Genomic DNA, 25,290 nt, shown 5'->3' on the forward strand with positions numbered 1-25,290 from the left:
TAATGTAAAAGATGATGTTACGCTGAGTAAATAGATACCAAACATGTCACGCTTTATAATTGCACACACTCGTGGAATGACGACAAATTACAGTACCTAAAAATCTCCATATGTTTAAATGTTTTTTCTGGTTACCAGGTTTGAGTTACAGAGGAAGTCTAGTGCTGGAAATATTTCTCTCACTCTGATGATCGCGGTGATACCTCACATGTGTGATTTGAACACCGTTTACAAATGCGGACGCGACTTCCGTATGCGTTTTCTTTGCTGTGGGAGCTCACGGCGACGGGGCGCGTTTACATTTTTTTTCTTTTTTTTTCTTATTTATTTTAAAATTAATAAATAGTTTAAAAAAAAATTATGTTTTGATCACTTTTATTGCTGTCATAAGGAATGTACACATCCCTTGTGACAGTAATAGGTGGTGACAGCTACTCTTTTTGAAGGGATCGGGGACCCCCGATCTCTCTTTTGCACGTCAAAGTATTCAGATGGCCATTTTTGGTGATTCTAAATACTGTATATTTTTTTAAAATTAGCGCCATTGGCAGCCAAGTAAACGGGAAGTGACGTCATTACGTCACTTCTGTATTTACAATTAGGAGGCTGGAATGAAGCCGCTTACAGCTTCATTCCAGTCTGTCCCTAGCCGCCAGAAGTTCTGGATTGTTGATCGGGACTCCAGATGGAACGGGAGCCCCGGTAAGAGGGGAGGGAGGCGGCAGCAGTGTAACAGTCGAGCGTGGATGTGATTAGTAAATTAGATTGTATTATTGATTTAACCACTTGACGACTGGGCACTTAAACCCCCTTCCTAACCAGACCAATTTTCAGCTTTCAGTGCTCTCACACTTTGAATGACAATTACTCAGTCATTCAACACTGTACCAATATGAAATGTTTGTCCTTTTTTTCACACAAATAGAGCTTTTTTGGTGGTATTTAATCACCACAGTTTATTTTTTTATTTTTTGCACTATAAATCAAAAAAGACTGAAAATTTGGTAAAAAAAAATCTTTGTTTCTGTTAAAATTTATTGCAGAATATTGGCGGTATTGGCAGAGTATTGGCGAGTATCGGCAGAGTATTAGCAGATTATTGCAGTATTGCACTGTATTGTCAGAGTATTGCACAGTGTTACAGAGTATGGGAAGAGTATTGTCACCGAGCAGCGCTGTGGCCACTACACATCCAGCCCACAGCTCTGCTGCCATCTCCCCCTCTCCCCTCACACTGTACCGATCAGTACAGAGAGGAGAGGGAGGAATCAGTGTCATGACAGGACACCGGTTTGTTTACAAGTGAACGCTCCGTCATTTGACGGAGCAATCACATGGCAAACGGCCGCTATCAGCTGCCGTTTACCGTGATTTGTGATGGCGGACCCGCGGTCACGGATTTTCCTGGGTGCACGCCCCAGGGGGCACGCAGGAGCAATATTTTGTGAGGACATCCATAATAAGAATAAGCCAACCATGCTATAGTCGTCTTTTGGCTATGGCTTGGTCGGCATGTGGTTAAATAATTCAACTATATGGAAAAGATTAATCTAGGCCCAAATCTATGATAATAGATTCCCCAATGTACAGTATTGTTTTAAGTATTTGTACAGCAGTCGCTGACATGTCTTCAGATTTTAAGTGACCACATACAGGAACCAATCTCGAATTGGAACAACTGGTTAAAGCACATAAAAGTCTTTGGAGTCAGACCAAAATGGATACAGGTTTGTTTAAAGTTATTGAAATAGAAATTGAGGGAAAAGACCCAATCCCGCCCCCAAATTCAAAATAAGTTGCCACAAGAATCAATAGGTTCAGTTTCTGACATTGTACAATCATTTTTACAACACGGAATATTAAATAAGGCACAATCAATGGTAAATAAGTGTATTTGGCCTATCACGAATGCTGATGATTCGTATTCTTTATCTGTTGATTGAAGATCACTGAATAAATGCATTACAAATAACAAACCTATTGTTCCTAATTTAAATTTAATGTCACAAATGGATGCCAAGGCCAAAGTATTTTCAGTACTGGAAATCTCCAATAGTCATTTTTCAGTACCGTTAACAAACAGCTGTCATTATAAACTTGCCTTCAGTTTTATTAAAGAAACGTATGCCTTCACTAGAATAATTCCAGAGTTGGAAATTAGTGACGGTTTAATGCGCGAGTGCTTGAGAACGTTTTATCAAAATTTTCTAGACCAAAATGTATTTTCCAGCATGTGGACAAAATGTTGCCGTCTACACAAAATACAGAGGAACTTGTCACTCTGTTAACTGAGTTATTTACTCTGTTACAAAAAGCAGGGCTGAAACTGACCACAGAGTCAGTTCAGTTAATGAAAGATAACGTTACAAATCTCTATGTGCAAATTAGTCATGGACAGAGAAAGTTATCACAGGAAAAAGTTAGAAACATTTCTGCTATTCCAATTCCAACATCTTACAAGGCATTATATCAATTAAAAGTAAATTGTTGCAAAGAGTTTTTGCAGGAATATGATGATAAAGTTAAATCGTTATTTGATTTCTTGAAACAAAAAGGTGTTGTGTTTAATCAATGGAATCAAACCCAGACAAATGCTTTTGAAATGTTGAAAATGGAGTTACAGAAAGCGTCCTCATTGCATACAATCGAAATTGGAATATCTACGCCTGTTTTATTGGCTACTGATGTATCTGAGAATTCCTTTTCAATGATTTTATCTCAGGTAAAAGAAGGTGAACCAGAAATAATAGTTTTTTTTTCTCCAGAGGTTTGACAACTATGGAAAAAGAATTTTAACACAAATATGAAGCAATAGTTAAGTGTTTATTTTGCAGTCAAAGTAACAGAAAATATAGTGAGATCTAATAGGATCATATTACAGAGGCCTTATCTGTCATTAAATTTCTTTTAAAGAGAATTCATTCAGGAGAATTATAGGACAAATATTGCCCAATTTTTTTAAACTTTACAATCTAAACCCATACAAGTAAATTTGATAACATACCATTCTCAGTTAACCACTTGCCGACCGCCGCACGCCGATGTACGTCGGCAGAATGGCACGGGCAGGCATAAGGGCTTACATGTACGTCCTTTGCCTCCCGCGGGTCGGGGGCCCGATCGGGCCCCCGCCCGGTGCCTGCGGCGGTCGGTATTCGTTCGGGAGCGATCCCGGATGAGGGGACGGCCATTCATTCATGGCCACCCCCTCGCGATCGCTCCCGACGAATAGAAATCCCCGGTGACATCACTTCCTCTCCTGTAATGTAAACACAGGAGAGGAAGTGATGTATTCTCTCCTCCGTGTCGGTATTTTTCGTTCCGACACGGAGGAGAGCGGATCGGTGAGTTGCACTAACACTCTACACACACAGTAGAACATGCCAGGCACACTCACACCCCCCCTTTACCCCCCGATCACCCCCCCAATTACCCCTGCCCCCCAGTCACAGTGACACCAATGTCATTTTTTTTTTTTTTGCATTGGTGTCATTTGTGACTGTAATAACTGTTAGGGCAGTTAGGGTTAGCCCCCTTTAGTTCTAATGTACCCCCCTAACCCCCCCAATAAAGGTTTAACCCCGTGATCACCCCCCGTCGCCAGTGTCACTAAGGCTGGGTTCACATTGCAGCGGTTTATGAGAACGAATGTGATTCGCACCGCACTGCAGTGCAAATCACATCCGATCTCTGTGCGATTCGAGTTCAGCCATTCGCCGCACCCGCCGCACCCGCCGCACCCGCCACACCCGCCGCAAATTCGCACGGGACCCTTTTTTTGGCCCGCAGCAGAATCGGATCGCATGGGTGTTCACACCATGCGATCCGAGTTTGCAGATCGCACTGCGATATGCGAACTGATCTGGGGGTGTCAGTATCATTTCACTGACACTCCCAGCAGTTCGCATAGGGCAGTGTGAACTGCCGCCGGGAGGCATGCGATGCGGGAACCCGCCGCGGATTTGCAGCGTTTCCGCATCGCTCCAGTGTGAACCCAGCCTAATAAGCGATCATTTTTCTGATCGCCGTATTAGTGTCACAGGTGACGCTAGTTAGGCAGGTAGGTATTTAGGTTCGCCGCAGCTTTTTATAGCGCCAGGGACCCCCATATACTACCGCATAAAGCCCCCTGATTGCCCCCTAGTTAACCCTTTCACCAGTGATCACCATATAACTGTTACAGGTGACGCTGGTTGGTTAGTTATTTTTTTATAGTTTCAGGGCACCCGCCATTTATTACCTAATAAAGGTTTAACCCCCTGATCACCCGGCGGGTGTCATTTGTGACTAATAACTGTTAGGGCAGTTAGGGTTAGCCCCCTTTAGTTCTAAGGTACCCCCCTAACCCCCCCAATAAAGGTTTAACCCCGTGATCACCCCCCGTCGCCAGTGTCACTAAGGCTGGGTTCACATTGCAGCGGTTTATGAGAACGGATGTGATTCGCACCGCACTGCAGTGCAAATCACATCCGATCTCTGTGCGATTCGAGTTCAGCTATACAGATAGTATGGCTGAATTCGTGTCGCACCCGCCGCACCCGCCGCAAACTCGCACGGGACCCTTTTTTTGGTCCACAGCAGAATCGGATCGCATGGGTGTTCACACCATGCGATCCAAGTTTGCAGATCGCACTGCGATATGCGAACTGATCTGGGGGTGTCATTAACATTTCACTGACACTCCCAGCAGTTCGCATAGGGCAGTGTGAACTGCCGCCGGGAGGCATGCGATGCGGGAACCCGCCGCGCATTCGTGGCGTTCCCGCATCGCTCCAGTGTGAACCCAGCCTAATAAGCGATCGTTTTTCTGATCGCTGTATTAGTGTCACAGGTGACGCTAGTTAGGCAGGTAGGTATTTAGGTTCGCCGCAGCTTTTTATAGCGCCAGGGACCCCCATATTCTACCGCATAAAGCCCCCTGATTGCCCCCTAGTTAACCCTTTCACCAGTGATCACCATATAACTGTTACAGGTGACGCTGGTTGGTTAGTTATTTTTTATAGTTTCAGGGCACCCGCCATTTATTACCTAGTCTCGCTAGTGTACCCCTAAATTTAGGGGTGTCTACTTTCCAAAATGGGGTCATTGGGGGGGGTTTGTGCCATCTTGGCATTTTATGGCCTTCAAAACTGTAACGCCCTTAGAAAGCCTGAAGGCGGTGCTTGGTTTTCGGGGCCCCGTACGCGGCTAGGCTCCCAAAAAGTCCCACATATGTGGTATCCCCGTACTCAGGAGAAGCAGCAGAATTTATTTTGGGGTGTCATTTCACATATGCCCATGGCATGCGTGAGCAATATATCATTTAGTGACAACTTTGTGAAAAAAAAAAAAAAAAAAAAAGTTTGTAATTTTCCCGCAACTTGTGGCAAAATATAAAATATTCCATGGACTCAACATGCCTCTCAGCAAATAGCTTGGGGTGTCTACTTTCTAAAATGGGGTCATTTGTGGGGGTTTTGTGCCATCTTGGCATTTTATGGCCTTCAAAACTGTAATAGGTAGTGAGAAGTGAACTCAAAAATTTACGCCCTTAGAAAGCCTGAAGGCGGTGCTTGGTTTTCGGGGCCCCGTACGCGGCTAGACTCCCAAAAAGTCCCACATATGTGGTATCCCCGTACTCAGGAGAAGCAGCAGAATTTATTTTGGTGTGTCATTTCACATATGCCCATGGCATGCATGAGCAATATATCATTTAGTGACAACTTTGTGAAAAAAAAAAAAAAAAAAAAAAAGTTTGTAATTTTCCCGCAACTTGTGGCAAAATATAAAATATTCCATGGACTCAACATGCCTCTCAGCAAATAGCTTGGGGTGTCTACTTTCTAAAATGGGGTCATTTGTGGGGGTTTTGTGCCATCTTGGCATTTTATGGCCTTCAAAACTGTAATAGGTAGTGAGAAATGAACTCAAAAATTTACGCCCTTAGAAAGCCTGAAGGCGGTGCTTGGTTTTCGGGGCCCCGTACGCGGCTAGGCTCCCAAAAAGTCCCACATATGTGGTATCCCCGTACTCAGGAGAAGCAGCAGAATTTATTTTGGGGTGTCATTTCACATATGCCCATGGCATGCGTGAGCAATATATCATTTAGTGACAACTTTGTGAAAAAAAAAAAAAAAAAAAAAGTTTGTAATTTTCCTGCAACTTGTGGCAAAATATAAAATATTCCATGGACTCAACATGCCTCTCAGCAAATAGCTTGGGGTGTCTACTTTCTAAAATGGGGTCATTTGTGGGGGTTTTGTGCCATCTTGGCATTTTATGGCCTTCAAAACTGTAATAGGTAGTGAGAAGTGAACTCAAAAATTTACGCCCTTAGAAAGCCTGAAGGCGGTGCTTGGTTTTCGGGGCCCCGTACGCGGCTAGACTCCCAAAAAGTCCCACATATGTGGTATCCCCGTACTCAGGAGAAGCAGCAGAATTTATTTTGGTGTGTCATTTCACATATGCCCATGGCATGCATGAGCAATATATCATTTAGTGACAACTTTGTGAAAAAAAAAAAAAAAAAAAAAAAGTTTGTAATTTTCCCGCAACTTGTGGCAAAATATAAAATATTCCATGGACTCAACATGCCTCTCAGCAAATAGCTTGGGGTGTCTACTTTCTAAAATGGGGTCATTTGTGGGGGTTTTGTGCCATCTTGGCATTTTATGGCCTTCAAAACTGTAATAGGTAGTGAGAAATGAACTCAAAAATTTACGCCCTTAGAAAGCCTGAAGGCGGTGCTTGGTTTTCGGGGCCCCGTACGCGGCTAGGCTCCCAAAAAGTCCCACATATGTGGTATCCCCGTACTCAGGAGAAGCAGAAGAATTTATTTTGGGGTGTCATTTCATATATGCCCATAGCATGTGTGAGCAATATATCATTTAGTGACAACTTTGTGTAAAAAAAAAAAAAAAAAAATTTTTTTGTCATTATTCAATCGCTTGAGGCAAAAAAATAAAATATTCAATGGGCTCAACATGCCACTTATCAATTTCCTTAGGGGGTCTACTTTCCAAAATGGGGTCATTTGGGGGGGTTTTGTACTGCCCTGCCATTTTAGCACCTCAAGAAATGAGATAGGCAGTCGTAAACTAAAAGCTGCGTAAATTCCAGAAAACGTACCTTAGTTTGTAGATGTGACAACTTTTGCGCAAACCAATAAATATACAATTATTGACTTTTTTTTTACCAAAGACATGTGGCTAAATACATTTTGGCCTAAATGTATGACTAAAATTGAGTTTATTGTATTCTTCTAATAACAAAAAGTAGAAAATATCATTTTTTTTCAAAATTTGCGGTCTTTTTACGTTTATATCACAAAAAATAAAAATCGCAGAGGCAATCAAATACCATCAAAAGAAAGCTCTATTTGTGGGAAGAAAAGGACGCAAATTTTGTTTGGGTACAACATTGCATGACCGCGCAATTACCAGTTAAAGCAGCGCAGTGCCAAAGTGTAAAAAGACCTCTGGTCATTTACCAGCAAAATGGTCCGGTCTGAAAGTGGTTAAATGTATTCAGAAAGCTTGTAAATTTTATTGTTAGAACAAGTGCTGAAAGAGGATTTGAGCCAGTGTTTGTTAATGCTATTAAGAATTGTTCAACAGGTATGTGTTACCCAAAGAATGGTTACACTAGTCAGCAAAAAATCTACAGAAAATGCTGAATTGAAAAATGCTAGAAGTACAGTACAGCACACATTACTCTGAAATAGTAAAGAGGAGAAGTGAATGAATGCCGTTTACAGTCTTATGGGGTTGAATTGGAATCTTTCTTTGTTTGTGAAAACAAGGTTTTATATGATGACAAAAAAAAGAGAAATTGCATCCTGTCATTTAAATACACAGAATAATAAATTAAGAAAAAATAGAGCAAAGTAAGGTAATTAGAAATGGTATTATTAAAATATGTTTTGTATGTCATAATAAAATATTTGAATTTTGGTATGTAAAATGAATAAGTAAATGAAGGCATATTTTGCATTTATTTAAATTCTCAATAATGATACAGCATTATTTTTTAGGATCTGACTTGTAAGTCACCAAAAGAAAGACATTTTATATTTCTAGACCTACCAGATGAAAACAAAATCTTGAAGTTTAAGAATATCAGTTCTGGGAGAAGAATTGACAGAAGAGATTCATTCATTATAATTATTGTTGTTGTTTTGATGTTCAATAAAGTTTTTCCAACTTTACAGAGTGTAGGAAGATGAAGAAGAAAAACTCTCAAGAGAACCTCTGATAAGAGAGGGAATTCTAAAAACAATGGATATTTGATTTTTTGACTACTGATAAAATAATTTATCCATCAGATATTACAGTTTTTATATATAAACTGTTTTTTATGTGACGAGATATGTGTATCATATCAAGATGAGATTTTTTTTTTACACATCAATTTTTATAAACACATGTAGAGTACTTTCAGAGTTGAAAGGGTTAAACATTCTTACAATAGAGTCATTCTAGTTAGAGGGAACATCTGGTGTTAATTAAGACAGAGTACATTTTTCTTAAAAGTACATAAACAAGATAGGAGTAAACTTTACATTGTAATATGTAATTATTTTTAAATTCATCTCACATATATGAACAAATTGAAGTTAAGAACATATTTTATGTTTAATTTTGACAAGGTTATTTGAAAGGTTTTATGGATTATAGATTTATGCTAAACATAATTTGGAGGGAAAATATGAAACTAATTTCTGAAGTGATATCTATATTTCAAAGTATTGTACAACAATGTTACATTTATGGATTATGAAATTAAGGGGGTTGATTTATTTGGTAAAATAAAAATAAAATAATAAGTTTTAAAAAATAATTTTATGGAATATGAATTCACTTGTCCTTATATAGAATCAAATTGAAATTTATTCAAGTCAATTATCTTACGATCTTAGAGTATGTGTCAATACAAATGTGATGCATTTGAGGAATCATCTTGAGAGGGTTTTTTTCTGAAGGGTCTTTCAGAATAATTGACTTGCATATATATATATATTCTATGTATGAAAAGAGGTGAAATTATATAAGGTTTTTATACTCGTAAAAGTTTATGCTGTTATAAGCTTTATAAGCAGTTCTATGTAGAACTCCCATATTGCAGTAATTAAGAGTAAGTTGACCTCTCACCTCCCCCATCTCATGAGAAGAAAAGTCTCATATTTATTTACTTGTTAAAGTTTCAAAGTTTTAGTTAAAAGATCATAATTTATTTATATTACAGTATTTCTTGATTAGGATTATTAAGTGCATTACGTTTTAAATATATATAATCTATCTACTGATATATGTAATATTCAGTTTAGAAGATAGGAAACTTGTATATTGTATTAGTCAAAAGGTTTTGTATTTCAATATCCTTAGAATGAGTGACACCCACCTTTTTAGAAAAGTGGAAGGGAATACTGCTCATTGAAAGCCTGCAGTTTCTGTGGAACAAATGTAGCCCAGAGGAACCTTAATCCAGCATTTTTTTTATGAAGGTGGGGCTGTTTTCATGGGCTGATTTGAGAAAAAAGCTTGGGAAGACTTTCACTCCAGCAGACACGATGAGACATTGAAGGACAAATCTTCTTATGCCGTGTACATACGTAGGAGACTATCCAGCGGATTTTGTCTGGCGGACTTTTCACCGGACTGTCCGCCGGACTTTCCGAATGAGCTACTTGCCCACACACGGAACTTTTGCAGTGGACTAGTACGGCGTACTAAGTCCGCCGGACTATCCGCCGTACTTTTGAAATGAACGCCCACACACGCGGAGAAAAGTCCTCTCATTTTGAGCACGTCTCCAGGTAGCCAGGGGGCAAGCGAAGGAGGCGTTGCTGGCCCGTCACCTTGTATGGACTTAAAGGGGAACCCCTATGCCGAAAAATCAACGTGGGGATCCCCCTAGGTTCATATCAGACCCTTATCCAAGCATGCTACCCGGCCGGCCAGGAAAGGGGGTGGGGATGAGCGAGCACCCACCCCCTCCTGAGCCGTACCAGGCTGCATGCCCTAAACATGGGGGTGCCTTGGGGAAGGGGGGCACGCGGCCCCCCACCCCAAAGCACCTTGTCCCCATGTTGATGAGGACAAGGGCCTCTTCCCGACAACCCTGGCCGTCAAAATGAAGATGGCAAAGTGGTTTTAATATCCTGACCGGATGTCATATGACGTGATCAGGATATTAAGCCACTGAGCGCCCCCAGGGGTGCGCATCGTGGTGATAGTTGTTGGGGTGTGTCAGTCTGACACACCGCAACTACAATCTCAGTAAAGAGTCTCCAACGGAGACTCTTTACCATGTGATCAGCCGTGTCCAATCACGGCTGATCACAGTATAAATAGGAAGAGCCGGTGATCGGCTTTTCCTCACTTGTGTCTGTCAGACACAAGTAGAGGAGAGCCGATCGGCTGCTTCTCTGACAGGGGAGGTCTGTGCTGATCGATTATCAGCACAGCCCCCCAAGGATGCCCCCCAGGGATGCCACCAGACCACCAGGGATGCTCAGCACCAGTTATGCCCCCCAGACCACCAGGGATGCCAGTCAGTGCCCATAATGAATGCCAATCAGTGCCCATAATGGATGCCAATCAGTGCCCACAATGGGCATCACTGATTGGCATGCATTATTGTTTGGCACTGATTAGCATCCATCCCTACAGTACTTACAATGACGCCTATCCATGCCACCTATCAGTGCCCATCCATGCCGTCTATCAGTTCCCATCCTAGCCATCTATCAGTGCCCATCCATGCCCATCCATGCCACCTATCCATGACCATTTGTGCCGCCCATCCATGCCAATCCATGCCACCTATCCATGACAATCTGTGCTACCTATCCATGACAATCCGTGTGTATATCTGTGTCGCATATCAGTGCCACCTATCAGTGTTTATTATTATATTGGTCTTCTTGGTGTACTCATGATTACCCTCATGCAACTTACCATTGATTTTCCAATACATTTAAATGTTTTACACCTGCCTGCTTCATTTAAAGTCCCAACCCCCAGTCATCCTAATTGACCTATCAGTGTTTATGTCTAAAAAAAATTGCCTTAATATGTGTATGTCAATGTTGTATGTGTTTGTAAGCTTGTCAGGACCTTACGGGGTTAAGGACCTTGCAAAAGCCGCAGATGGATTCTGGTGGCAAGAAAGCGGCCTGAGGCGATTCAGTTCGCATAGGTAATTCTATACAAGTCACTCACTGAAAGTGAGGGGGAGGGAAGTAGACGGGAAAGGGGGAGGCAGTTGGGGGAATAGAGAAGTGGGGGGAGGTGGACAGTGAGAGGTAGGTGGTAAGAAAAAATGCCTACTGTCCATGGTCATTGTGTGTGGGGGGATACCTTCTATTGTTATCAGTTGATTTTAAAAAAGATGATCACTGAGAGGAACTGTTGGGCATTGGTGCTTAGTGTGAAAAAGGTGAGGACTTAGTGAGGAGCAAGGGAAGACAGGGGTGCTCAGTGAAGAAATAAGTGGTATTGGACTGGTGGGCAGTGAGGGTGGAGAGGGGAGCAGCAGGGAGACAGAGGGTGGACAGGAGGCAGTAGGGGGTAAATGGAAGGACAAGGGGCAGTAGGGGGACACATGGGAGGACATGGGGCAGTAGGACACATGGGAGGAACAGGGGGCAGTCGGAGGACACATGGGAGGATGGAGGGCAGTAGGGGGACACATGAGAGGACAAGGGGGCACTAGAGAGACACGTGGGAGGACAAGGGGCACTAGGGAGACACATGGGGGGACAAGGGGGCAGTAAGGGGATACATGGAAGGACAAAGGGCAGTAGAGAGACAAGGATGTAGGCAGGGGTACAGAGGGGTATATAGGGGCAGTGGGGGAGACAAAAGGGCTTGGCAGGGGGCAGTGGGGGGACACAGGAGTAGTTGGGGGACAGGGGGCCGTAGGGGGACAGAGGTGTGGGAAAGGGGCAGTGGGGGAACAGATGACTGGATGGGGTGCAGTGGGGTGAATTGGACAATAATACCTGGCTGATGATGTCCTGTTCGAGGGGTTGATGTGGAGCTCCTCTGATGAGTATTCTATGGTTGGGGTCCTCACAGGGGGTCCCTCCCCCACAGATGCCCTGGGGCCACCCTGACTACAAACTCAGGGAGGGAGGGGGATTCACAAAGAGGACCCCTCCCTCCATTCTCTGGGATGACACAATAGAATCTCATTCCAGATTGGTCATATGAAGAAGGTTTGTTGGATGTTCTTCTGGTTAGTGGAGGGAAATCAATGTTGATTATTGAGTGCAGTGAGGAGAAGATTGGGAGGAGCAGGATGGGGAATTTTTCTCCAAGGAATGAATTTCTAGCAGTGAATGTGGTTTTCATTCAGTAAATTCCATTCATTCCAAAATGAGATGATAAAAGGAAATGAAATGTTGAACTCCTTCTGAGCGCCATTCATCAATCCATGGAATGTAGTGAGTAGGGATGGCCAAACTGTTCGCTAGGCGGTCAGTTCACGGCGAACTTTGCGTGTTCGCGACTTGCCGATCGGCGTACTATTTCCGTTGTTCGCCCGGCGGACATATGTGTTTACAGTGTGAAAGAACTTTGACCCATGATGACACATCCATCATGGGGTACAGGACAGCCAATGGATACATTTCAGCACATGGACAATTGGACATTCCCCCTACCTCACAAATAGACCTGATCTGGCGGCCATTTTACATTCTGTCCTATGTCAGTTTAGGGACAGGACGCTGTGTGCAGCAGGTAGAGACTGTAGTGACACAAATCGCTAGCTATTAGGTCCACAAAAGTCCTTTTAAGGACTGGTATAGGTGTAGTACAGTATATAGGGTTCAGTGCACTGCTGTGCTGGTGATTGCAGCAGCCTGTCTTTTGTCAGTGTAGGGAGGGACAGGACGCTGTGTGCAGCAGGGACAGTCAGTTTAATCACTAGCTATTATTATTAGGTCCACAAAGGTCCTTTTAAGGACTGGTATGGTTGTACAATATATAGAGTTGTACACGTATAATATACTTTCTTCCAAATATAGAAAGAATATTATACTTGAATGCTGCCCTATTATGCAGCAGTCCTTTATCAGTGTAGGGACTGAGATACAGTCTGCAAATCACTAGCTACTAGGTCCACAAAGGTCCTTGTAAGGACTGGTATAAGTGTACAATATATAGGATTGTGGTGCACTGCTGCTGACTGATGCCCTATTCTGCAGCAGTCCTTTATCAGTGTAGGGACTGAGGTACAGTCTGAAAATCACTAGCTACTAGGTCCACAAAGGTGCTTAAAAGGATTGGTATAGGTGTACAATATATAGGGTGCTGGTGCAGGGCTGTATAGTCAGTGCTCTATATCACGGTGCTGGTGTTAGTGCACTCTATTATGGTGCTGGTGTCAGTGCACTCTATCACGGTGCTGGTGTCAGTGCTCTCTATCACGGTGCTGGTGTCAGTGCTCTATATCACGGTGCTGGTGTCAGTGCATTCTATCATGGTGCTGGCATCAGTGCTCTATATCACAGTGCTGGTGTCAGCGCACTCTATCACGGTGCTGGTGTCAGTGCTCTATATTACGGTGCTGGTGTCAGTGCTCTATATTACGGTGCTGGTGTCAATGCTCTATATTATGGTGCTGGTGTCAGTGCACTCTATCACAGTGCTGGTGTCATTGCTCTATATCACGGTGCTGGTGTCAGTGCACCCTATCACGGTGCTGGTGTCAGTGCTCAATATCACGGTGCTGGTGTCAGCGCACTCTATCATGGTGCTGGTGTCAGTGCTCTATATTACGGTGCTGGTGTCAATGCTCTATATTACGGTGCTGGTGTCAATGCTCTATATTACGGTGCTGGTGTCAGTGCACTCTATCACAGTGCTGGTGTCATTGCTCTATATCACAGTGCTGTGTCATTGCTCTATATCACAGTGCTGGTGTCATTGCTCTATATCACAGTGCTGGTGATCATCTCCTGCACCCTCTTCATAGCCTACCCTGACCTTTCCTCTCCTCCATGGCCTTCATGCGCTCCTGAGTCCTGAATTGTCAAAATTTCACAGATAAAAAAGAATGCTTGTAGTTGTCGATCCCAGATTCACCTCATACATGTGTTATGTCAGTGGCCATGTGGTGGCTAGTAAGTATTTTGTGGCTGAAAATATGACCTGTAGGTTTTTAAAGTTCGCCTGCCATTGAAGCCAATGGGGCCTGCCGCAAACTTTGCGGTTCGCAAACTTTCGGCCGCGTTCGCGAAACGTCCTGTTGGAGGTTCGTCCATCTCTAGTAGTGAGAACATTTCTCCAAATTCTCCTTCAATAATCTCCTAGTGTAGGAGGAGCTTTCCCTTTCTTGTGTCCTCTTCCTTCCTCCGCTGATCACACTGGTGTCTTCAGAGAGATCCGGAGCTGAGCTCTCACATCTCTCAGGACTCTCATATTGCACCCACCGGGGGATCACCTCATACACTTCATCTTCTACATGTGCTGGACGCCATGACACTCATTTCTTGGGGAAAACTTTCTCCCGGAGATCTTGGAGGAGAGGAAAGGAATGTTGTACGACGCATGTGTGAGACGAGGAACATGACATCACACGCTCCATATTCTGCATGCATGGTATAACATACATTTACATAATGATGGTGTGGGGGAGGGAACACAGGCTGCACAGAGGTACAATAAGTGATTGGATGTATTTTGATCCATGTATTGGCTTTCTGGTTGTTCACAGGTCAGTTTATTGATCAATTTGTGTACAACCAGTCTGTCAGGTTTTACCTGAATGATCAATACCACCGGCTATAGGCAGCAACACCGATCATTGTATTCTGATGGTGGGGGAGGGTCTCCACTGTCAGAACACAATAGCACAGCGGGAGGGAATCCCCCATCCCCCTCCAATGTGTGGGAAATGTACATTGTACCCGCTGTTTGAATTAAAAAAAAATACTCCTCTATGTCCAGGATAAGGACGTCCATATACATTCCAATCTGATTGTACAATCTCTGTTCTGTGAGCCTTGTCCCTCCCCTTGTCACATCAATAATGATAACTGAACCAATTATGATTCAAAATTAGGAGGACACCCCTCCCCCTCCAAGGAGGACACCCTCTCCCTTCCTGTACCGATGACTTCCCCTCCCCCTCCCCACCACTGATGGCATCCCCTTCCCATTCTTCACAGAGAACACCCCCTCTTTTTCTGCATTGAGGACACCCCCTCCCCCACTGAAAACACCCTTCCCCTCTGTCAGTAAGAGGAGGGAGAGGAACCATCGGGGGGTAATGTGATGTCATTAAGAGGGGAGGAGGGACCATGGGGGTAATGTGGTGTCACTAAGAGGGGAGGAGAGAGGACCATGGCCTAGGTAATTTTGGGCCTCATGGGAAGAATGGTCAATGTGAGCGGAGGGGAGGATAGAAGAGGAGACCATAGGGGGCAGTGTAGTGTCACAATGTGGGGTCATCATAATGGAGGGAGGAACTATGGAGGACAATGTGGGGTCACTTCTGTAAAAAGAAAGAGGAACCAATGGGAACAGTTTGGGGTCACTATTTTGAGGGGGATCATGGGGAACAATGTCCAGTCATTATGGGGGAGGGGCGGTGCAGGGAACATAGGAGGGGGTGACAAGGTACATATTGGGGGATTCTGGAACAGAACTCTATTTCTTTTAACGTTTCCAAAACAATGTAATAGGAGGAAACACCCAAACCTTCCATTCAGTGTGTATGGGATCGGGCAGATCCTTGTACTATGTAGATGATGAAAAGGAGATTGTACAATCAGATTGTATAGTGTATGGTCACCTTTAGGGCTCATTCACACCAACAATTAATCTGGCCATACACGAGGAGATTTTCAAATGAACGTCCGTACAAACTTCCATATGACAATTCTCATCAGTACATTCAATGACTCCCATGGTGAATGTCCTTTGTGCTTGGAATGTCCCGTGTGTTTGGAATGATGGACTTTCCGGAATGAAATCTCATTCACTGCTAGAAATTTCTTCATTCCAGAAACATTTTCCATCCGACTCCTTCCAATTTCCTCATCACCGCCATCACACACTTCCATTTCCCTCCACTAACCAGAAGAGAATGGAGGGAAGGATCTTCCAATGAAAAGATTGCAAGGAGATTGTACGAGTGTATGGGCAGCTGAACAAGGCGATGTTCCCGATGTTCTATGGCTTCCGTCACCATCACAGAAAACAATGTGAGGTTGTATTGTTTGTGCCCAGCGTTCCCACACCTTGTATAATATTCCAAAGAGCCCATAGAATTCTATAGAGGAGAGCCTAACACCTCATTACACCGCACAACAGCGCCCCACACTGCACACCGGAGAACACGCATTATACACACAATAACATGGGCTGTGTGCTGTGACTGAGCCCCAATGTTACCTACCCCTCCCCTCCCCCTCTACTGGAATTGTCCAATCCTGTCCTCTAATATTAGAGAGAGTGTCTGTACTTCTCATTACATGTAACTGCCCCTCCCCCATACACAGCCCTCCCCTCCCCCATACACAGCCCCGCTCCCACATACACTCCCTATAGATTACCTCCCCCTCACCCACACAAATGATCAATTTATCCAACTGTCCATCCAGAGCCTCTGGTTTATAGACCGGATACATCCTAAATATAGAACCATTTATCCAACTATAAAATCAAGAAAATCTGTGCTATAAAAATAAAAATTTACAATGAAATGAAATAAAAATATTCCATATACTGTGCCAAACCAATTGTAGCCAAAATCGTAGTCACAGGTATATAAAGATGTATTAAAGTCTCTGATTAATGAAGAGCGCAGTGCACATGCATGAAATCCAAAAGTGTGTCTTGTTTCTCTCTATATTTATCCAACTATAGTGTCATCCCAGAGAATGGAGGGAGGGGTCCTCTTTGTGAAACCCCCTCCCCCACACTGTGATTGTAGTCAGCATGGCCCCAGGACGTCTGTGGGGGAGGGGCCCCCTGTGAGGAAGCTGGCTCACAATGTGATTGGAGTCTTCCCAGATCTGTAGTGCAGACAAAGAACGTCCCTCACACCTCTCAGCCAAGACAAGAAGCCTCCATCTTCCATCGGGGACACGGAGGAGAGACAGAGAAGATCCTCACACAGGTCAGAGCAGAATCAGCTTCATGTCTACAGTCTGCACATTGCAGGCCTAGGACCCCCACAAGGTGGAAAGACACTTTAAGGAGAACTTTCCCTTGATTTTGGACAACTTTTGAGCAGGAGGAAGAGGAGCCGAGAGTTGGGAGAGATTTCCCCCTTCATCTCCAGTCAGAAGTCGCCCGACCATAGAAGACTCATCAGAGGAACCAAGAGGGACCATCCGAGAGGACCCCAACCATAGAAGACTCATCAGAGGAACCAAGAGGGACCATCCGAGAGGACCCCAACTATAGAAGACTCATCAAAGGAACCAAGAGGGACCATCCGAGAGGACCCCAACCATAGAAGACTCATCAGAGGAGCCAAGAGGGACCATCCGAGAGGACCCCAACTATAGAAGACTCATCAGAGGAGCTTCAAATCAACCTCCAGACCAGGACACCATGAGCCAGGTATTCATCTCCCACTGAGCATCACTACCTTCCCATCCCCCACTGCTTTCCTGTTAAGCTCCTTGTTTCTCCACTGCCTCCCAATTTACCCCCCTGTCCCCTATCCAACCCCTGTCCCTCACTTTCTCCTGTGCAGACCTCTGTCCTCCCGACTCCCCCTTACCCACTTCACCTCCCCTCTGTCCCTTTATTGTCCCTTTTCCACACTTCTGCCCCCCCGTTACCATCCCACCCCCCACTTCCCCCTGTCCAACCACTGAGCAGCAGTGCCTACTGTCTCTCTATTGAGAACCTCTTACCTCCTTGCTCCTTCCCCTTTTTCCTACTAATCACTAATACCCATCATTCCCCCCGGTGAACACAATTTTTTTTAATCAACTGATATTAATAGCGGGCATTCCCCCCCCACACACACACTGCCAACAAATAACAGGAATTTATCCCTCTTTTTCCCTATCTAGTTCCCTCTCCCCCCATTTCCTTGTCTACTTCTCTCCCCTCCACTTTCCCATCTACTTTCCTCTCCCCCACCACCCCATCTACTTCCCTCTCCCCCTCTTTCCCATCTACTTTCCTCTCCCCCACCACCCCATCTACTTCCCTCTCCCCCCTCTTTCCCATCTACTTCCCTCCCCCCTCATTTCCCATCTACTTCCCTCTCCCCCAATTCCCTGTCTACTTCCCTCTCCCACCACTTTTCCATCTACTTCCCTCCCCTTCACTTCCCCGTCTACTTTCCCCCACCTGCAGACCCCCACAACCACCGGCCAAGGGTTTTGGGGATGAGGCCCAATATGGGGACAAGATGTTTTGGGGGTGACCCCAAGAAACCCTCTCGATGTTGAGGGCATGTGGTCTGGTACGGTTCTGGAGGGGGGGCACTCTCTCTCGTCCCTCCCATTTTTCCTGCAGCCTGCCAGGTTGCGTGCTCGGATAAGGGTCTGGTATGGATTTTGGGGGGACACTCACACCATTTTATTTTTATTTTGGGGCGGGGTTCCCCTTAAAATCCATACCAGACCTTAAGGGCCTGGTAATGGACTGCCGAGGGGGGACCCACACCATTTTTTTTTCAATGATTTTTATGGATATTGCCGATAATACATTACAGCCACAAGCAATTTTAAATTAAAATTTTTCCTTTATAAACATGGGAAAGATGCCCTACATTACAGCCAGACTAAGGGGACCCCCAGGCACGATATTTAAAGGAATATTTCAGTTTTATTGTTTCACTTTAAGCATTATTAAAATCACTTCCCCCGAAAAAAACTGACATTTTTAAAACTTTTTTGCAGGGCAGGACCCGGGTCCCCAAACACTTTTTATGACAATAGCTTGAATATAAGCCTTTAAAATGAGCACTTTCAATTTCTCATGTTCGTGTCCCATAGACTTTTGCCTGTTCGCAAGTTTTGGTGCGAACCGAACCGGGGGGGTGTTCGGCTCATCCCTAATGATAACTATTCATGCTCTTTATTATTGTATATATTAGATAGATAGTTAGGATATAAGGCTGATGTTTATATTTTCCCTCAATTGTTTGGGTGGTATACCACACATAAATTGTACATAATGTCTGATATTTATCTGCCTTGTGTGAATTACCATTCACTAATGTATATGTTACATATGTTTATTTCATGTGGTACCTCCCTTGTATTACTGTGATTATTATTCCTTTCCTTGTTTCCCCACCCATCCCAGCTTTTGCCAGGACATTCACTCTCAGGCTTGAAGGCTCAAATTAGTATTTTTTTCAGTGAAACTACGAGATGTAGTTTCCTAGGCAGGGGGAGGATGTAGCACCCTGATGTTTAGGCAGGGTTGCTCCTAAATTTATTTGCCGAGTGATAGTTGCCATGGCCAATTGTTAAGGGCATAGGCATGCACACAGGTGTGCCGAGTGTGTCTGGGCACACCCTAATCACTCCATGTTCATTAGCATTATCCAGGAGCAGCACCATGTGGGTGGTTGAGGGTGCCAGTGGCCAGTGTAAATGCCCCCATTATATTAAAGTCTAGGTACAACCTTAGGAACACATTACATCTGTATTTAGGGTGTACCGTAATATGCTCTCAATCAACTGTCTCCCATAATCAGAGCACCCTTCCTGTGACAGCATGTGGCATTCATGTGTGTTTGAACTTTGGAGTGCACACCCTAATGCAATAGGCTGCGCTCACCTATGGTTAGGGGTCAATTGATCTCACCCTAATTCTGGAATTGCTGCACCTCTCTCTCCTGGAACTAGGTGGCCGGGTATCTGGTTGCATTAGATAAGACAAGGGCATTCCAAGGAAAGATTAGGAATAGATATGATGTCTCAAACAATGGGCAGGAATCTTCTTGAATCCCTTGGCCTGCTGGGAGAGCCTATTTATTTGGGTGAGGTCAGGTGATCGGTGTTCTCTGCCACCTGGATGGCTGTCTGGGTGGATGTGTGTTGTTCTTCTCCGGGCTGCTAGGCCAGAGCCTGAGGCCTATCCCGGGGACGTCTGGCTGCTAGGCTCTCTGAGGGCCTATCAAGAAACAAGAGAGCAGCATAGGGTTGGGATGGCGGCTTGCAGTCCAACCAGAAGTGACGGTTCTGACGGCTGGAGAACCAGTCATGGACGGAGGTAGAGGGGAAGCTGTGACCACTAAGGGACCGTCCACCTTATTACCAGGGACCAATGTGAGTAGCTGAAGCAAGTACCAGAGCAGCATTCTCACCAACCGGGGACGGTGAAGAATTGGGAAACTTCAGCAGGTTTCAAGCCAGGGACCCAACCAGCGGAGGTGATGCTTGCAGAGAAGCCTTGTGTGCCAAGTCAGGGACCGAGCCAGCCAGCGAGGTGACACTTGAGGGGTATCTGTGAGTGCCAAGCTAGGGACCCAGCAGGGAGGTGGGGGTGAGGCTTGATGAAGATACTGAGTGAGAAGGTTGGAAGAGCTCAGGGGTTTCAGTGGCAGTGGATCAGCAAGTCCAGTGAGAGAGACTGGGAGATCAGTGGAGTGAAGATCTACAAAAGGAGATTGTAGAGGAAGTAAAGAAGTTTGTTACAACTTGTGTTAGAAACAATTATAAGACTGTTGCCATAGAAGATGGCTTCCTTACTCGTGCAGATGTGGTGTCTTGCTGGATGCCTTTCCCTGCACGGCTGTATACCTATAGAAGTCTCAGAGTCTACCAATTTACATTGCAACTACTAAGGGTGTCCTGGCCCTAACCCTCTCTCCCACAGTTCTGTTCAAGAAATAATAAATCACTTGCCATTCAAGAAGTGTCTGGTGCCCATTAATCTACTTTATTTTGCACCCACCATGTCTCATAACCCACTCTGCATAGAAGGATGACAGCTGTGACTAACTCTGGAGGGTCTCATTAGACCAAAGGGGGCCCGGGACCTTACTACATTATAATTGATGTCATTTTTATTATATATTCAGAGTGGAAACCTCAGTAATTCTGAAGTTGATGTTAAAGAAGAGATAAAAGAAGAGGATGATGTGGAGGATGGGGTGATGGAGGAGTCAAAGTTCCTAAAAGAACACAAAGATCTGTACCAGGACACCATGGTGGAGACATCCAGCTACATGAACCCCCCAGAGAGATGTCACCATCCTCTGTATTCCCGGGATTCCACACAGGAAGATCTCACCATCCCTCATTATTACAAGGTTGGTGGGATGGAGCATCTAGAACATGGATGGAGATGTGTGGATTTTATATCTGTGATGTCACAGTAATAAATCTTCTATCTTACAGATGATATTTCTCTCATTTTCCTGATTTAGAGTGGAGATCCAATGGATATAGAATTTGAGGTGAAATCAGAAGAAGAAGAGAGGTATGTGAGGGATGATCAGCAGTCTATGGAGGAGGATGGAATAACGGGGACATTTATAGAGGAGGACACTCCTACAGAGATCAGCACAGGTGGGTCATTAACACCAAATCCATTCCTCCACCCATACTGCTCACTGATTGGTCCAGAGTAGGGCGGGGGCTGGGTGATATCAGCCTGTAATCCCCTGGTCACTTTCCTGAGCTGTGTTCCCCGTCCTGTATTCCTGGATTTCTCTCGGATAATCTTCCTTCTCTGTGCTGCAGACACAGTTCATGTATCTAGGATGGATTTATGGAGATTCGGGGGGTTCAGCTGGCAGCAAAATGTTGATTTTCTCTATAGGTGTTGCTTGTCTTAGACATCTGGGGATTGTGTCTTCGGTCTTCTGTCCCATCCCCGGATCTAGCGAGATCTCTGACAGAGGAATTCTCCCGGGTTACTAGTTCTGTTGTTTGCTGGCAGTGCCGGGTGGAGGGATATGTCTGTATAGCAGAGGTAGGTAACCTTAACGAGGTGGAGATCTACCTGAACAACATGGATGAGTCAAAGATCACCAGGCACAGTATTGCCCAGTGTCACCTCCTCAAACCTGAGTTATCCCTCTAATTGCCATACTACTGTGTCACAATAGTGTGCATTGCACCGCAATCATGGGTGTAAATCAGGTGGTGAGGAGGCAACATATCATCTCCTCACCACCTGTCAACACACACTTGGATCGCTTTTCAGAGGAGCAGCAGTGTACTGCCTGCCAATTTTACCAATTTAAGTAAATAAGGGCATTATGGAGGAGACCCACAACTTCATGCTTCTGTAAGGTCCAAGGGGTTAAAGCAGGTGGTGAGAAAGCAACAATGCTGCCTGCTTTAACCCCTTTTCTTCTGTACTGCACAAGGTTGCAGGGCACTTGCAGAGTGGCCTCATCCACTTGAATGGGTAATGCTTGGTAGGTGTGACACCCACATACTATGAGACCCACCAACCACCAACCCTGTCACCCACCAACCATATCACCCACCAACCATGACACCCACCAACTACCAATCATGACTCCCACCAACCATGACTCCCACCAACCATGACACCCACCAACCACCAACCATGACACCCACCAACCATGACACCCACCAACCACCAACCATGACACCCACCAACCACGACACCCACCATCTATGACACCCACCAACCATGACAATGCATGTGGTCAGCAAGCCCAGACCCAGATCTACCAGTCACGTGGGCGTGATCTACAGGTTGCTGACCCCCGCTGTATAGTCTCAGCCCAAGAAGAACTCTCCACATAGTATAGATCTATAACATCTCTCACTTTATTACATAGAAATATCTGTCACACACATCGGTAGACATGCACAGTGTATCTCCTCAGCGCCGGGTCCAGCCGCAATGGGCGTGATGACGTTAGATTGTTATGCTCCGCCCAATGTGTAGACATCACATTAGGGATTGAATCCGTGATCAAGCCCCTGATGACCTCATCTGTGGTGCGTTTTATTTGTATATGATTTAAAGGGCCAGCGCTGCATATTTTGGAGGAATTCTGTTATACCTCATATCTGGGTATTATGTGAGCAGCTTCCTGATTACTTATTTCATTTCAGGGTGGAATCAGATTATAGTGGTTTGATTTTATATCTGATGATGTGATTGGAGGACAGACTTCTACATATTGATAATAATGAGATAACATCCTCCAACTTTGGACCCTTAAACAGAAAGTGATAATGGGGGAGGGGTCAATAACCCAATGATGGGGGTCTTCAGGATCAGTCCAGTCTTCATCTTGGTTGTTCTCCCCCCATCCTCACTCTCTGACCTCTGGTGGGGCTCAGCCCCGCTGTTATTCATGACTAAATCAGGGAGTTCAGGACTTCTTGTGTTGGGAAGATGGCAATGAGTGATAGAGGGGGAGGGGACACTCGTCCTATAATCCCCTCATCACTGTCACTCCTATAATAGACAGTTCTCGTTGTGTCCTCACTCTCTGACTAAGGTCCATGAATAAAGAAATGATCTGGTAGGAGATCAGAGGACCCATTTACTAGTTACCTTGAGGGGGTAATTGTAAGATCCTCAGAGACAAAGCTGCCTGATGTGGGCGGAGTCCTGGTTTAGGGAAACCAATCAGCTCATGTCTAGTAATAATCTTTGTATTTCTATTTTAGTAGATGGACGGGAGATGAGGAAAACCTCAGAGGATTGTCTCACTTTGTCTCCAGACTGTGAAGTAGAAGATGAGGACATCACACAGTGTAGTCCAGGAGAAAACCCGACTACCTCAAATGTCCATCCGGCACCACACAGTGTAGATGGACCATCGTCTTCCTCTGATCCTGAGGAACCTCAGACTGTGCGGGACGGTGCCGTCCTTCCAACAGAGAAGAGGTTTTCCTGTACTGAGTGTGGGAAGTGTTTCCATCATAAATGTCATCTTAATGTGCATATAAGATCTCACACAGGAGAGAAGCTGTATTCCTGTCCTGAGTGTGGAAAATGTTTTTCAAGGAAGTCCGATCTTTCCACACATCAGAGATCTCACACGGGGGAGAAGCCATATTCCTGTCCTGAGTGCGGGAAATGTTTTTCAAGGAAGTCCAATCTTTCCACACATCAGAGATCTCACACGGGGGAGAAGCCGTATTCCTGTCCTGAGTGCGGGAAATGTTTTTCAGTGAAGTCTGATCTTTACAAACATCAGAGATCTCACACAGGGGAGAAGCCATATTCCTGTCCTGAGTGTGGGAAATGTTTTTCAGTGAAGTCTGCTCTTTCCACACATCAGAGATCTCACACGGGAGAGAAGCCGTATTCCTGTCCTGAGTGTGGGAAATGTTTTTCAGTGAAGTCTGCTCTTTCCACACATCAGAGATCTCACACAGGGGAGAAGCCATATTCCTGTCCTGAGTGCGGGAAAAGTTTTTCAGTGAAGTCCAATCTTTCCACACATCAGAGATCTCACAGGGGGGAGAAGCCGTATTCCTGTCCTGAGTGTGGGAAATATTTTTCAGACAAGTCCCATCTTTCCGCACATCAGAGATCTCATACAGGTGAGAAGTCGTATTCCTGTCCTGAGTGCGGGAAATGTTTTTCAAGGAAGTCCCATCTTTCCACACATCAGAGATCTCACACGGGGGAGAAGCCGTATTCCTGTCCTGAGTGTGGGAAATGTTTTTCACAGAAGGCTAATCTTTCCACACATCAGAGATCTCACACGGGGGAGAAGCCATATTCCTGTCCTGAGTGAGGGAAATGTTTTTCAGTGAAGTTCCATCTTTCCACACATCAGAGATCTCACACGGGGAGAAGCCATATTCCTGTCCTGAGTGTGGGAAATGTTCCTCACTGAAGTCCTGTCTTCCTGAACATCAGGGATCCCACACAACCCTTGAGGTGTATTAGTGCCTTGAGTGCGGGAAATGTCTTCTGTATGAAGGTTGTTGGACATCACAGGTCTCATGTGGGGAAGAAGCACACCCTGATATACACCTCAGATATACTCCATGGCTGATCTCATCATATAAGAAGCAGGGGGATATATGTGTGGGGAGTGTGTGAAGGGGGTGTGAGTCCCTGGATGTCCTTTATTATTGGCACGTGCACAGGGAGGACTTGTCTCACAAATATCCCACTTATATTGTGTTTTATCACTCCATGTCAATGTGATATGTCTATCTAAACAAGGATGGACAATGTCACTTGTCATTTGTAACACTTTGTATTTTGTAACTGATTGTTCAATATGAGAACTTCCAATAAAAATGATTAAAATATAAAAATGGAGTCATTGCCTTTCATTGATATGTGATGTAAGCTTTGCAAACACTCAGTGTTCTCATTTTTTTAATTGTTGAATGAATATGAGAAGAATTCACCCAGC

The 25,290-nt window shown here is 44.7% G+C and overlaps 1 protein-coding gene across 1 annotated transcript in view; it reads left to right on the forward strand.

Annotated features, from left to right (window-relative positions):
• Nucleotides 1-25,036, forward strand: part of LOC143956783 (uncharacterized) — a 312,193-nt gene extending 287,157 nt beyond the window's left edge. The window contains 2 exon segments of the mRNA XM_077466960.1: nt 23,919-24,706; nt 24,709-25,036. Coding sequence (XP_077323086.1) covers nt 23,919-24,706; nt 24,709-24,812 — 892 coding nt within the window. The 3' untranslated portion in view covers nt 24,813-25,036.
• The last annotated feature ends 254 nt before the right edge of the window (nt 25,037-25,290 follow it).

This window comes from Lithobates pipiens, unplaced genomic scaffold (genome assembly GCF_037356315.1).
Source record: "Lithobates pipiens isolate NorthernLeopardFrog02 unplaced genomic scaffold, aLitPip1_a1.2 Scaffold_41, whole genome shotgun sequence".
Lineage (NCBI taxonomy): Eukaryota > Metazoa > Chordata > Amphibia > Anura > Ranidae > Lithobates > Lithobates pipiens.